We start from the raw sequence: 16,516 nt of genomic DNA on the forward strand, positions 1-16,516 counted from the left end.
TAAACATTCAATGCCTGCAACATATCTCTTTGATAAATCACTGAAACTTTACAGGCCTCAGTTTTCCTCATCTATAAAATAAGAAGTTGGACTTAATGATTTCTAAAGTAGTTTCTATGACCATTCTAAAGATGTCTGAATTTAACTACTTCTTTCCCCACAAAAGTTATTTTCCTTTGAAAAAGGAAACTTCTTTCCCATAAGGCTAATAAAAGGCATGGTAATAATTAGTATGGGGGGGGTGATGCCTATTTTCTAATCTCTGAAAACAGCAGTTTCATCTCTGAGGAAGAACTGTTCATTGAACTCAGAAAGCAATAAAAGTAAGAGTTCAAATACCATAAGAGGTTGATAAGAGGGTTGTGCTGTTAGAATGCTCTTTCAGCTGCAGGTGGTTTAACAATGGTGCTGGCCTCAACCACCACACAAAGACTACCTGAAGATTGACAATATATATGGAGTGGGGAAGTTACAGTTAAATGGTGTTTCTAGGGGTTGGGGGACAGGAAGGGAGAGGACAACTTTTAAATTTTTCTAGAAAATCCAAACAGTTCACTTCTTAACCAGGAAGCACTGGCTAGCAGAGAAAAAAGTAGAAATGATTGATAACTAATCTCCTTTATGGAACTCTCCAAACTAGTCACACCTTTGTTACAGTTGTACCATTAAATCCTCCAAATCTTCTTTCCTTCCCTTTTCCAAAGTCTCTTGACCTTGAATACTCAGTACCAATATGCAAATCTCCTCAACTCTAGGTGGTTTTATATGGGTTCTTGTAAGTTTTTCTACTTTAATTTGTATGTTTTTTTCTTTTATATCACTTGAGAGTGGGGACTATGTATCTGATTTCCTAACTCTCCACAAGCCATTATCCAGGAAGTCATGGTAGTAATGACAAACCAATGGCACTTCAACAGACATTTTATGTATCTTATCTCATTTGACTCTCACAAAAATCCTATAAGCTATATCTTTAAGGTATCTTTACCCTATGTTACAGATCAGAAAACAGACTCCAAGGAAGAAAATTGAGTCGCCTATAATTAAAGGGAATGTTCGAGTCAGAACTATATCCAAGGTTTATTTTGGTCCAAATCTGGTCCTCTAGAGGTAGTTAGCCTCTCGTTCCATGGAGTTCAGGATGTACAAAGTAAGAAAAAATCTGCAATGTTGCTATTTGACTTTGCAAAAGGAAGACTTAGGTTTCCATGTGGAAAGATGGCAGATATAGTCATGACATAGTCTGTTCCCTATTCCATTTTGAGATTTTTGCCCATGGAAAAAATCTATTTAGACCACTTCAGGATGAGATCATTTGACAACCTCATCCTCCACATTGGAAGATGACCATAAGGAGTAAAGAATATTCTAGACTGATATCTATCCTAGTAATTTCTCAGTTATCATAGCCAGGAAGGGAGCCCATGAAACTGAGTAATTAAAAAGGTTGAAATAATTATTCAACCAACTAAAGCAAAACATAGTCACAAAATTTACCATAGTTGCTTGGAATGAGTCCAGTCCTGCCCTTTGAGGTGCCTTTCCACCAGTTGGTATCACTCTGTGGAGCAAGTGAGAGAAATAGTTAAAATTATATTAATTTCAAATTAAATATTAATGTTCACTAATTATATTGACCATTATAATTAGTAATTAGCAACATCATATGCTAAATCAATATGCAAATATTGCTAAATATATTGGCTCTATGAAATATATATCTACTTGTTCATATTCATCAAGTTCTCTTAATATCTTTTTTTTTTAGATTTTTCAAGGCAGTGGGGTTAAGTGGCTTGCCCAAGGCCACATAGCTAGGTAATTATTAAGTGTCTGAGGTCGGATTTGAACCCAGGTACTCCTGACTCCAAGGCTGGTGCTCTATTTACTGCGCCACCTAACCGCCCCTTCTCTTAACATCTTAACTATCTTTTCATTTGCTTCCTATGTCATTATATCAGCAACATAAATATCTACTTGTGGCAAATATAGTTTTTACATAAAAGGAAAAAAGTCAAGAGAGGCAAAAAAATACATGAATTTTAGAAATTTTAGATCAATTTCATTGGTGCCTTCGTGCTTTCCTTTGGCCCTCGTATGGACCAGCACTATTTTTTAGTTACGAAAACAAAAGTCTTTACATCTAGCAGCAACTTATTTAAGCTTACCATGTCAGAAATGTAGATAATATCACCTTCTTCAAAGTATAATTCATCAGGCTAAAAAGAAAAGAGAGAAAGAGGAAGTCTGATTCCATTTCATTCCATTCCATAAATTATCTATGACTTAGTTAAAACTGACTAATTCAGAGTCCCTAAAATGTGTAAAATCAGTCCAGAAGTCATATTATGGAATATGTATAGTAGATCCAGACAGAAGTTGGGTTATACCTCTTGATGGAGTTCAAGCACCTATTTATTGTTAATTACAATAACTACTATCTGTGCAGCAGTAAAAGTTTGCAAAGCACCTAACAAAAATTGTCTCATTTTATTCTCACAGCTAAAAATGTTTAGCTCCTTTTCTAATTTTCCACAGAAGACATTTGTATTTTAAAAGGACACATAAATGAAACAGTTTAGGGAAGGCAAAATAAAATATTTTAATATACAATTATCTAGCAATAAATTAAGGAAAATTTTTTTACAATACCTTACTTTATCTCACAATTAATTAGTTCCCAACAACAATTTATTCATTATTTTTAATTTATATTTTTAAGCCTGTTTTTGTTTTTGCAGTCTCAGCTCCAAAGCTTGCATGCTACCCAAACTGACAGGAGAGGATTTGCTAAGAAAAAAAAAATCTACTCAGACTTCAATCATTTTAATCTAGACCAGTTGATGATCTAGACCCTGGTATAGGGAAAATCCATAGTAAAGAAACTCCTTCTATCAAAGCAGACTGCCTGCTGCTCTGCAATGAATAGTTTTGTACAAAGTATCCCTTTAACAAAGGCTTATCGTCCATAAGTTATTAAGTATTTCATCTAAGTCACAAAGATAAAGTCATCAGTTCTTTTGTGAGAGAGTATAAGACATACCCTGCTCCATATGTAACCAAATTCCAACTCTTCAGGGCTAAATTGCAAGAAATTGCTCCCATTTATAGCAGATTTCTTGTAAGAAGCAGCCAGGTGGTGCTAGTCAGAGACAGTGTATACAGAGAAAGGGAAACCTGCATGGGAAATCTCACCTCGGAAGCACTCACTGTGTGACCTTGGGAACGAACGCATTACCTTTGCCAAAGCAAGCATTCCAATTTTGGACAGCCCTAATTGTTGGAGCCAAAAGCTTTTCCTTATGACTTCTATTTATGGCTCCTGCTTATATCTTCTGAAACAAAGCAAAACAATTTAATCCCTTTCTTTGTATGGCAGGCCTTCTAAAGTTTGAAGACAACTCCTCTGATCTATTTTTCTCAGTTCCTTTAACCAATCTTTATATGGTCCAGTTTGCTAAATCCCTCATTGTTCTTGTCACCCTTCAGTGGGGTTGTGCTCCAGCATCACAATGTCTTACCTAAAACATCACTCAAAGCTACAAAAAAATTCTTCCATTTATTTTGAATATCACATTTTTTCCCTAAGGAAATGATCCAAATTTTTGTATGCTGTTAACTATCAGTCCATACATAAGGCAGCAGAATAGTCATTTTCCTTATATGTTGAGTTTTTTAAAATTTTTTCTAATGAAAATTTAAAAGAATTCATAAAACCCCTCCAAAGTCAGATTTCTAGGACATTAAATTCAGATTGTTTCCCTAGGGGAAAATGCAGTGTCAAGAACAAATAGAAAAGACAGTCTGTTTTATTCAAACCTGGAGTTGTTTCATAGTTTTGAAGGCCAAGTTTTAGGAAAGATATTGATAAACTGGAGCAAGTTCAGTTGGGTGACAAGGACAGTTGAGGTGACTAGCAAACCAGGCAGGTGACATGGTGGAAAGGATGGAGGTCTTAGAACCAGGAAGAGCTGAGTTTGAACCCTGCTTCACATACTTACTAATTAATGACCCTGGGCAAGTCATTTAACCACTCTCGGTCTCAGTTTTCTCATCTGTGAAATAACATCTAACTCACAGGATGGTTGAAATCAAATGAATAAAAACCTCAAAGCAAATATAAAATGTGAGTTATGAAGGCACTGTTCCAAGTAAATTTTATTGTTCAGATACTTCAGTTGAACATGACTGAAATCCAACATTTTGTGATTACATTTGGAGTTTTCTTACAAAAATGCCAGAGTGGTTTGCCTTTCCTTCTATGGCTCATTCTACAAATGAGGAAATGGAGGTAAATAGGATTCAGTGACTTGCCCAGGGGTCACACAGTTAGCAAGTGTCATTAGGCCAGATTTAAACTCAGGAAGAGGAGTTTTTTTGATTCCAAGCCCAGTATTCTAGGTGCCAAATAAATTTTAAGTTCATGTATTTTATAGATCTTGTAGAATTATGAATACTCAGTCTGACTCAATGAATCCTAGCTCTACCAATGTGCTATAGAAGAGTCAAAATGAAATCCTGTTTCTGCTAATTATTTTGGGGCTGGGTCTTCTTGGGACCTCGTTTTCCTAATTTATAAATTAGGAAAAAATTCTTTATACTACCAACTTCACAATACTTTTGTGAGAAAAGAACAATGCAAATCTTAAAATAATAAAAACAAACACATTAAGGTGTGTGTGTGTGTGTGTGTGTGTGTGTGTGTGTGGTATTAATATATTGGAGTTTAGAAGAATCTTAGACTTAAAAATTTTTGTTTTTGTCATGTTTTCTAGTTTTTTTCCTTTAGAGGGGAAAGAATGGAAGAAGTTGATCAACATAAGAAAATTGAGAAATGTTTCCTTAAAAAAATTTTTATTTTATGGGGAAATGATTTTTCTAGTGCCCTAGAAAGGTTCCATGATAAAACTAAAATTTTCCATGTATCTCTTATTTGGGAAATAGGGATAGGTTACCAATTTTCTATACTTCTGACCACATACTTTTTTTTTAATAGTGACTTTTAACCACAGGAAGTTACATCTCTCTCACCTTAAAAGATAAGTTTATCTCACATTGCCTCCCAATCAGATGATCTGTCTTTGATAGGGTAAATTTTCTATATTATTACTGGATGAAAGATCTTTTTATTTCTAGTATAACTGCAGAAAGTCAGACAAAATAGAACTTCAGAGAGAATGAGAAGTAGACACAGAACAAAAACATTTTCTTTGCTTGTTTGTTAATTCATTGATTCTCTTTTATAAAATGTTGAAGGAATTAAAGCAAGATTTTATTCCCCATTTTGTATCTGTATATGATTCTTTTTATCAAAAGTTAAGTTTATAATTTTTAGTAAGGTTTTCATTTGCTAAATGAATGAATTCTGACAGACAATGGGAAGAACAAGAGCAACTGAGGAATGATTGAACAGTAATAATCTGGAGAAATAGACAAATATAATATTAAATAACCTAAAACAGAACAACCTAAACCAGAACCTAAACCATTCACTAGTCTCAGTGACAACACAGTTATTATACTATGCACAGGAGGCTACTTTACTGAGAAGTCATTTAATGTTCATTGAATAAAACTGGATGACTTGTCAGAGATAGAGTCAGGAATGTTGGATCATGAATTTAAAATTACAACGATCTTTGAGATCAGTGTTGGAAATACAAAAGAAGGCAGAAGATAGGTCCTGTCTGAAGAGCTCAAAGTCTGATGGGGAAATTACATAGAGAGATATAAGAACAATAGAACAATGGAGCATAATATTAATGGTGTTTTAATATAGAACAGTTAGGTGGCACAATGGATAGAGTGATGGACTTGGGAGTCAGAAACTCATCTTCCTGAGCTCAAATCTGGTCTCAGAAACTTAACTGTGTGACTCTGGGCAGGTCACTTCACCCTGTTTGCCTCAGTTTCCTCATCTGCAAAATGACTTGGTTAAGATAATGGTAAACAACTCCAATTATCTTTATTAAGAAAATTCCAAATGGGGTCATGAAGAGTTGGACAAGACGGAAAAATGATTGGATCAATTTAACAAAGCAGGAAAAGTTTGGTCCCCTCAAACTATATGTCAAAGCGAGTAGAAAAGTTTTACAAATATGTCCGATGCCACTGTCCTAAGTGACAGAGATAAGAAGAAAGACAGAGTCATAGCTTTGGGGTCGAAATGAATCTGAGAGAACATGTAATTCAACTCCCTCACTCTACAGTAAATGTAGAATGGCTGATTAAATTATAACATGTGAACATAATAGGCTATTACTATGACAAGAGATAAGACAAGTAGGAAAAATTCAGAAAAATTTTGGGAAGAACTTATGTTACCACAGCTACCCCACCTGTCAGAAGTCACCACCTTGATCAGACAGCAGCCATTAACAACAAGGTAATATTTTCCACTAGCAAAACGATAGCAAATTGTTGAGGCTCAAATAATTTAGCAATAGAGTATTTTAAATTAAGGCATATAATTTTTTTTTTAGGTTTTTGCAAGGCAATGGGGTTAAGTGGCTTGCCCAAGGCCACACAGCTAGGTAATTATTAAGTGTCTGAGGCTGGATTTGAATTCAGGTACTCCTGACTCCAGGGCCAGTGTTCTATCCACTGTACCACCTAGCCACCCCAACATGTAAATTTTTAAAATCTAATATTATTGCACATTTAATAGACTATAATATAATGTAAATATAACTTTTATGTGTATTAGAAAACCAAAAAATTCAAGTGATTTGCTTTACTGTAATATTTGCTTTCCTGTGGTGGTCTAGGACCATACCTGAAATATCTCTAAGGTATGTCTATACATATAGAGGTATATCAAAATGATTACAAAGTAGATACAAGGTATCCTTCGAGGGGAAGGCACTAGCAGCTAAAGGAGGCTCATATTGCCTATACCAAGGTATGCCCATAAAGTGAGGAAACTGACATTTTTTAAACCACCATACAAGAAACCTACATTAATCCAAAAAAGCCAATCATTAACAAAGATAACTCTCTGGAACTAGCACTGAATTCCACTCAGGCTAAAAAGATTTCAGAGTTTCAAAGTCACTTCCTTTAATTCAATTAAACATTCATTAGAAGACTTGCTACAATATACTGTGGTCTTTGAGTGGAGGACACACACACACACATACACATACACAGAGACACAAAAAATCTCTCTCTCTCTCTCACACACACACACACAAACACACAGAGAGAGAAAGGAAGAAGATGAGCTCTTCTTAACTCTTTACTAATTACCTTAACTGAATTCTTCTCTTAAAAAAAAAACTTAAGCTTTCCCCAACCAACTCCTAAAGTAAATGAGTGGGATGGACCAGTATTTAATAGGTGAGTCATTCATTATATATACATTCAAGAGAGAAGTATGAGGCAATATAATATAGTTACAGAGGGAACACCCACTGAGCAAGTCCCAGAGGGTTTAATCTTTGACATCTAAAGATGGCTTAGATGTACATGTGGAAATGTGAAGAGTAAGAAGCTGGCAACTGTGGGTCGGGCTTCAGACCATTATTAACTCTCTCCATCTCATCTTGTAAAGGCTTGATAAACAGGACTGAATCAGGATGAAGTAGCAATATGCTTTCTTCTAAACCTATGAATAGAAAACACTCCACAGATCAGAAATACGTCTTTCTTTTCTGCCCTAATTTCTCTACTCTGGTTTATCCAGCTTAACAAGCTTTGTATAGGAAGCTTTTAGTGGGTGAGAAAAAAATAACCAGGTTGTACCTTAAAGTGTCTGTCCTGTCCTCAACTCTAAAACCAAAGACAGGAAATGGTGACCAAAAGAACCAGATGCAATGAGTCAAACCTGATGTGGTTTATTCATTTATCAAGGTCATCTTTGCTTTAACCTCTTAAGTTTAGATGGGCAGAGACTTGAGGGACCAAGATGACTAGGGGATGTAGATTTCATCAATGTAAACATTAGAGTCCAATTGAGCTCCAAATTCTTTCCTCTGTTGCTGCCTTATCTCCCAAACCTTGAGCAAATTATAACACTTGTGATTTAACTTTTTACCCCCAGGGGATTGATTGTTCAGCTATATAAAGTAGACCACAATGAAATAAGACTAAGGTAGACAGTAATGAGATGCTAGGTTCCATGTATATTCTATGCTAGATTTGGATTTAGAGATCCTCCATAACTGAAGAAACCAAATAGACAGGATTTCCTGATAGTAACACTTCAGTTAGTATAAGAAACTATAATAAGTACCTAGATAAAAGATGGAAAAGACTGATTTTTTTTAAAAAGAAAAAAGATACCAACAACCACAAAAACAACAAACATTTGTTAAATGCTAATAAGGCAACACTGTAAAAATGGGGAAAATAAATATAACATGAAACCTGAGGGGGTGTCAGGAATCATCTAAAGATGGTCTCTAAGAATCCTTCTTGACCTACAATAACCAATTAATCAATCTATAAACATTTATTAAATGCCTTTTTTATCCTTATCCTCATGTATTTTTTATCATTTATTTATTTTCTATAATGCACACAAAAAGTGGTCACAAGAATGAGCAGGGCTTTAACTCTGGGATTTTAAAGTACATAGATTTGGATGAGGAAAAATTTGCATTTCAGCAGAAGAGACTTATTTGAACAAAGTTTCAGCGGCCAAAAAGAGCCAAGCACAACTGATGAGAGAGTTAGACCAGTATAGATAGAAAGGAAAGTCCATGTAGAAGAGAAATAATAAAAGCAAAGGCTAAATTTTTTTTAAAAGTTAGAATTTGGTTGTGGAAAACCTTGCATGTCAGCAGCAGGGAGCTACAGATTTTTAATATATAGATGAGTGATAGGATAAAAATAGAATATTAGATGAATTTGGAGTTCATATGTGAAATGCACTGGGGCTGAGAGAAACTAGATCCTGTTATATTGATTTCAAAGTGAGAAGTAAAAGTGCAGCCTTGCACTAGAAAAATATAATTATTTTTCAAAAGCAAAATGCTACAATGTTATAGTATTATAAAGTTATGTTGTATCCTTAAATAAGCATTATAAAACAATGTTAAAATATAGACTTAAATATCTAAAAAGGAATTAGGTCATAGATGAAGAAGTGAAAGGGATTTTTAGAGGTCATTTAATCCCCTCATTTTACAGAAAGAGAAATAGAAACCAAGAAGGCTTAAATAGCAGGCCTAGGATCACATAAGTAGGAAGCTGAGATTTGAACCCAGGTCTTTTGGTTTTATTAGTTTTATGCCAGCCTACCTAGATAACAAATTAGATAAGGTGATCTAGTGAGCATGGAGTCAGAGAGAAGCTCTATGTTACAAGCCTACATAATTAGTCAAATCACTTCCAGAAATACTATTATTAAATCACAACCACCACAACAATAGCAATAATAGTAAAACACATGAATAAATTTTAAAAATAATAGACTAGATCTGTGATTTCATTAATGGACCAAAATTCAGATACAAAAACTCCCTCCTCCATAGCAATTCAGCATCTGCTCAACAATTTATAGCTAATGAATTGAAGTGTGAAGTTAAATGATTTGTCCAGGGTCAATAAACCAGGATATACCAAAATCAGGATTTCAATCTAGGTCTTCCTGAATTTAAGGCTATCCATGATACTTCTTAGTAATATTAATAATAGTAAGATACAGTTAGATAACATTTTATGGTTTATAATGTACTTTCTAACAGTATCTAATCTGATCTTATCAAACATATGATTAGGTATTTCAGAGAGGTAGCTTATTTTGGGGGTTTTTTTTAGGTTTTTGCAAGGCAAATCGGGTTAAGTGGCTTGCCCAAGACAATTATTAAGTATCTGAGACTGGATTTGAACCCAGGTACTCCTGACTCCAAGGCCGGTGCTTTATCCACTACGCCACCTAGCCATCCCAAGAGATAACTTGTTGAAGAGAACAGAGATCTGTATTTGGAGTCAAAAGACTTGGCTACAAATTCCATCTTCACCATTTACTATGTAACCTTGGCTAAGTTATTTAACTTGCCCTGAACTCATTGTCCTCATCTGCAAAGTGAGAAGAATAGAATATAGTTTCTTTCAAGTCACAAATTTATGGTTTCAATCCTAGATGAGGAAACAAGTCACATGTATATGGCCATAAAGTTAGTATCTGTGGCAGAATTTGAACCCAGAACTTTCGATGCTAAGTCCAGCATCCTTTCTACTATATCATATTGCTTCTCAGATACAAAAGGATGAAGAATTAACTTTCTTTGTAGGAAGATGGAGATTTCTAAAAACAGTTGTAGCTGACTGGAAGGCAAGATATCCAAGTGGTACCTAGAAATGTGGGTTTAGGTCAAGATAGAAATAGAGAGGAAACAGTTATATTTCTTCTAAAGACAGATAGATAAATGAATAAATAATAGAGAGATAAATGATAGTTGAAAAAATCACTACATAGGAAATGATCAAATATTCATTTTCTTTTTTTCCTTTTTTTTTTTTTAGGTTTATGCAAGGCAATGTGGTTAAGTGGCTTGCCCAAAGCCACACAGCTAGGTAATTATTGTCTGAGATCAGATTTGAACTCAGGTACTCCAGTGCTCTAACCACTGTGCTACCTAGCCGTTCCCCTCAAATATTCATTTTCAAAAATTATTCCTCCCAATCAAAAGTAAGACAAACAATTCATAGTAACAATAATAACTTAGTTTTAGGATATAACTGAAGAGAAATTGAATACTTACAGTTCTGGGTTCAAATGTGTACAGAGCTCGGAAGACTTTGACCTGCCCTGAAAATGAAAAAAAAAATACAATTAATTTTCAAAAGCAAAATGCTACAATGTTATGGAATTATAAAGTTATGCTGTATTCCTAAATAAGCATTATAAATAATACCAATAGTATGATACATATGCATTTCATCAGTCCTGAAAATAAAATAAGTGTGAAATTTACGGTCATCACTTTAAGTAAGTTTTTGAGTTCAGCCTCTAACCAGTCTTCCCCCATCTCGTCTTAGAGATCCCATCTCATAGAGACAACTGGAATACTTAACATGCTTCCAGATTTATTCCGTCCTTTCCTTCCTCCTGTGTTTTGGTTTGAGATGTTCCCTAGTCTCAAACGTTCATAGATTTAGAATGGTAAGTAGCATAAAGTCCATCTGTTCTGAGGTTGGTAAACTATAACAGATCCACATCAACCCACTACCTGTTTTTGTATAGCCATGTAATAAGAATTTTCTTTTTACACTTAAAAATAAAGTTTTATTGATTTTTAAAATATAAAAAACCATTAACATTGCTGCTGAACCAAAAAACAAGTAGGGGTCAGATTTGGACCAAAGGTCATAGTTTGCCAATATCTGGCCTGTTTCACTTATTTTACAAATAAGATTACCTAAGGTCACAGAAATAGTGAACTCAGATACAACTTCTTCTGTGAAGTCTTCCTTAATCCTTCTCAGCTGCATTCAACCTCTTATCTCTCATCTCTCTGAGTTCTCATTTTCCTTGATTTATCCAGGGTCAGGGAACTTGCCCCTCATGGCCATATTAGTCTGCTATGACCAGGCAACTGCAGACCAATCTCGAAATTCAATAAATCTAGTAGCTTTGTAGGGATGAATTAATTAAATGTTTGATCAAATATAGCCCTCAAATGATGTATAAATAACCAAATGGTCCTTGGCAGGAAAAAAGTTCCCCACCCCAGATACCTTTTAGACATAGTCCAACTTCAAAAAATAAGTGTTTTCTTCAGTGTGGACCTCTTTAGTTGTTCACATTCTAATTTACATTATAATTATGTGACCCATCTTAGGTCCCACACTAAGCTTTTGAAGAAAGGGATCCTGTCTTAGATGTCTTCTCCATCTCTGCATCCCTAGCAATTAAGCACAATGGACTTGCCTATACTAGGTGCTTTAATAAAGCTACCCCCATACACACCCACAAACGTACACACACTTTATAAAAGCAAAAAGATATAAAGAAATAAATACTCAAAAGCAACTTAATATTTCTTTCAGGAACCTTTAAGTATAATGCTATGCAATCTTTTCTTTTACTAATTCTTTTTTTTTAGGGTTTTTTCTTTTTTGGTAAGGCAATGGGATTAAGTGGTTTGCCCAAGGCCACACAGCTAGGTAATTATTAAGTGTCTGAGGCCGGAATTGAAGTCAGGTACTCCTGACTCCAGGGCTGGTGCTCTATCCACTGCATCACTTAGCCACCCCTTTCTTTTACTAATTCAAAGAAACTCTGAATGATCATATTGAATAGTAACAATACTTTGAATATAGTAAGTACTCAATACATATTAGAAATAATATATGACAATTCATTATACAAATTAATATTAAAAATTGAGTACTTATTTGTTCAGTGACTGATCTAACCAATATCTCTTCCTCTTTCAGCTTAGAAAAAAAGGTTGAGATTGATGCACAAAAGACCTAGTTCACCCTTCTCTGGTTCTCTACTCATGGTTCAGAAGACTAGAGAAACTTTGCAATAAACATTTCAAGGGCTTGGTTTTTTGTTTTATTTTTTTCTGTTTTTGATAAAACTAAATTTTTGCTCTCTCACCAATACTTAATCTTCATCTTTGTTTAGGTTCTGACAGACTGCCAGCTTAACTTTTATTTTGTCATAGGCTATTCATATTTCAAACAACTATTTAAGAAAACAAAACCAACCTTTAGGATTTAAAACAGGGATTTGGAATGGTTTTTATCATTATTAGGGTAAATCTAAAATATGACCTATCAGAACAAGAGGAAAACTACAAAATCTTTGGAAGTCTCTAATAGTAATTACCCTTATCTGCCAAAAAAACCCAGAATATCAAACTATGTAGGTGACTATGTTTGGTAGCCCATAGGCTGGGCACAAGTAATCCATTAGAACATTTGGGCTGGAGATATCTCTGGATTTGGACAACTACCTTCATGCTACTGCAATTCTTTGCTCGTGGAGTACAGAGCCTTTTTTGACATAGGCATGCCATGCTCAGATGGTCCTGTGACGGTTTCTCTCATGTCTCACAATCAATATTAAAGTTTTTTTTATTGATATTTTATTTTTCCAATTTCATGTTATGAAAGTTTTTCAACATTCATCCACTTGCATATTTATAAGTCACACATTTTCTACCACCCTCCCCTACCCCTTTCCCCTCAGCAATGAACAGTCTGGTAAAAGTTGTACATGTACATTTATGTTCAACAAGTTTACATATTAGTCATTTCGTGTTTGAGGAATTAGGACAAGGGAAAAGAAAGAAAATCATAAGATAAGAAGGAAAAACATAAGGGAAGTTTAAAAAAAAATGAATATGGTAACCATTCAGATTCTGTGGGGTTTTGGTTTTTTCCTCTTGGATATGGATGGCATTGTCTCCCAGAGTTATCCTGGATCTCTGAATTGATGAATAGAGCTGTATCCATCACAGCTGACCAATTCACAATGTTGTAAATGTGTACAATGTTCTCTTGGTGCTGCTCTCTTCGCTCAGTATCAGTTCATGTCATTCTTTCTGTGCTTCTGTACAGTCCGACCATTCATGGTTTCTTATAGAACAATAGTATTTCATAATATTCCTATACCATAACTTGTTCAGCTATTCACTAATTGATGGGCATCCCCTCAATTTCCAATTCTTTGGAAAACTGGAGGAAATTGAGGGGGTGCCTATCAATTGGGGAATGGCCAAACAAATTGTTATATGAATGTGATTGAATACAGTTGTTCTATAAGAAATCATGAGGGATGGACTTCAGAATAGCCTGGAAAGACTTGCATGAATGGTGCTGAGTGAAATGAGCAAAACCAGAATAACATACACACTAACAACTTCACTGTGTGATGATTGACTATGATCAACTTATTCTCAGTAGTACAATAATCAGAGAAAATTCTAAGAGACTTGTGTTGGAAAATGCCATCCATATCCAAGAAGGAACCATGGTGTTTAAATGAAGACCAAAGCTTTCTATCTTTAATTTTTAAAAGTTGTCTTTTTTTCTGTTTTTACCCCCATTTTGATTTGATTCTTCTTCCACAAAGTGATTAACATAGATTTATGGGGTTTATTTTTCTGCAGCGAAGGAGAGAAGAAAGGGAGAGAAGGGAGAAAAATGTGAAACTCAAAAACCTTACAAAAGAAAACTATTTTTGCACGTAACTGGAAAAATAAATAAATGAAAAGAAATAAATTTAGAAATCAAAAAAAGAGTTGCTATATTTTTGTACAAATATGGCCTCCCTTTTTTAATAATTCTAAAGTTCTTCAGAAAGATCCTGAGAATATCATTTCACCATTTCTTCTGACGCAGTCAAATCTAAAAGCCTGTTCTTGATTCTCATATCCTTCTTGATGTCTCTGAAGCATTTGACACTGCTGATAACCATTCTGGTCTTAAATATTCTCTCCAAACAAGTGTTCTTATAATCTTACATGTCATAGTTCTCTTCTACCTGTTTGGTTAATCTTTTTTTTGGGGGGGGGGGGGTTGGTTTGTTTTTGCAAGGCAATGGGGTTAAGTGATTTGCCCAAGGTCACACAGCTAGGTAATTATTAAATGTCTGAGACTGGATTTGAACTCAGGTTCTCCTGACTCTGGGGCCAGTGCTCCACCCACTATGCCATCAAACTTCCCCATTGCTGCCAAGGACATCATTATTCTCTTAGTCAATTAAATTCAGACTAGGGCATGATCCTTTAATCCTCACACTCCACTCACTCATCCCACATATCTAATAAACTGCCAATTTATTTTTTTTTGCCATTTTCTTCACATCTCTTAAATATGTCCCTGTCTCTCCACACCTCTTCCATTAGACTTCTATTAGTGTCCCTGTTTCAAGTCTTTCTCCCCACTCCAAACCAGCCTCCACAGGGCAAAGTGATTTCCCTAAAGCATTATCTTCAGGCTCAAATATAAATTCTTTTGTATTTAAAGTTCTTTAAGCCTTGATCCTCCCCAGTTTTCTTATCCAAAGTTCCCCTCCACGAAATCTCCAATCATACTGGTATATTCAGTGCTCCTCACATACAACACAACATCTCTGGGTCTTAGCACTGGCTTCATCCACTGCCATGCTTCCGCTCCCTTATCATCTCTGTCTCTTAAAGTCTCCAGGCTCCTACAAGACTCAGATCTCAGAAGACTCCTATTTGAGGCTATTCCCAGTCCTCTCTGGAAACTAGTGCCTTAGTCTCCAAAGTTATTTTGTTTCTACTTTGTGTTGTGCTTTAGATAGCAGTTTTCTTTGTTTATATGTAATTTTTTAAAGGATGAGAACTGTTTCATTTTTGTTACAGTGTAGATGTGATTGTAGCCTATTGTAACCTATTAACTAAGGGAGTGGCATAATGGATGGAGCCCTGAACTAGGAAGACCTAAGAGACCTAAGAATTGTCTGATACTCATTGGTCAGACCCTGATGCCTCTTGGCAGCTAGGTGAGGCAATGGATAGAGCACTCCTCAGACAATCAGTAACCGTATGACCCCTTAACAAGTCACTCAACCCCATTTGCTTCAACTTTCTCATCCGGGAAATGAGCTAGAGAAGGAAATGGTAAGCCATTTCATGTTCAATGATAAGAAAATCACAAGTAAATTAACAAATAGTTGGATATGACTGAAATGATTGAACAAAAATAAAATGAGGTAAGCTCAATGAACTCTTCAGATTCTTTCTAGCTCTAAATCTCATTACATTATCCTTTCCTCAAAAACACTCACTTCTCACCTTTCCCATTATTGTCGAAGTCACTATTATCTTTCGAGTCATTCTATAATCTTCTGACTGATGGAGAGTAGAATAAAAGTCTTGTATGTTAAATGAGTTGGCATGAATGACATCAGTCATAGGAAACAGGCTTCAGAGCTGGAAGGGACCTTACAAATAACCTAGGCCAGTTCCCTCATTTTACAAACAATGAATCTGAGGCCCAAAAAGGCAAACCAGTTAGTCAGTAATTTGTCATTGTTGTTCTGTTCTGTGACCCCATTTGAGGTTTTCTTGGCAAAGATACTGGAGTAATTTGCTATTTTCTTCTCTAGCTCATTTAATAGACGAAATTGAGGCAAACAAGGTTAAGTGTCTTACAGTGATAAGTATCTGAGGCCAGATATAAGTTCAGGAAGGTCTGGCACACTATTCATTGTACCATCTAGCTGCCCCCAATATTTGAATTCAACTTCTCTGATGTTAAATCCAATTGTCAAATAGTTACCTAGAAGTCCCCCCAAAAAATCCTTAGGGAAGAAGAGAAGAATAAGATAGAGGAAAAAAGAATTTTTTCAATGATGTCTATGCTTTATTTTTTTATTGACATACTTATAATCATTAGTTTGCTGTATACTTCCCACCAAAAAAAAATCTGTACCAAACCCACCAGGATATAACAGTATGATAAAGTAGCTAAAATGCACAATAAAACCATATATATATATATATATATATATATATATATATATACATAGATATATGTATATATATATATGTACACACACACACACACACACACACACACACAT

The 16,516-nt window shown here is 35.0% G+C and overlaps 1 protein-coding gene across 1 annotated transcript in view; it reads right to left on the reverse strand.

Annotated features, from left to right (window-relative positions):
• OSTF1 (osteoclast stimulating factor 1) overlaps positions 1 to 16,516 on the reverse strand; it is a 55,840-nt gene that overhangs the window by 8,433 nt on the left and 30,891 nt on the right. The window contains exons 2-4 of the mRNA XM_074205260.1: positions 10,710 to 10,756; positions 2,169 to 2,219; positions 1,498 to 1,561 (exon numbers count right to left, since the gene is read on the reverse strand). Of these exons, the coding sequence (XP_074061361.1) occupies positions 1,498 to 1,561; positions 2,169 to 2,219; positions 10,710 to 10,756 (162 nt within the window). The remainder of the gene's footprint in view (positions 1 to 1,497; positions 1,562 to 2,168; positions 2,220 to 10,709; positions 10,757 to 16,516) is intronic.

The sequence above is a fragment of the Macrotis lagotis genome, chromosome X (assembly GCF_037893015.1).
Source record: "Macrotis lagotis isolate mMagLag1 chromosome X, bilby.v1.9.chrom.fasta, whole genome shotgun sequence".
Classification (NCBI taxonomy): domain Eukaryota; kingdom Metazoa; phylum Chordata; class Mammalia; order Peramelemorphia; family Peramelidae; genus Macrotis; species Macrotis lagotis.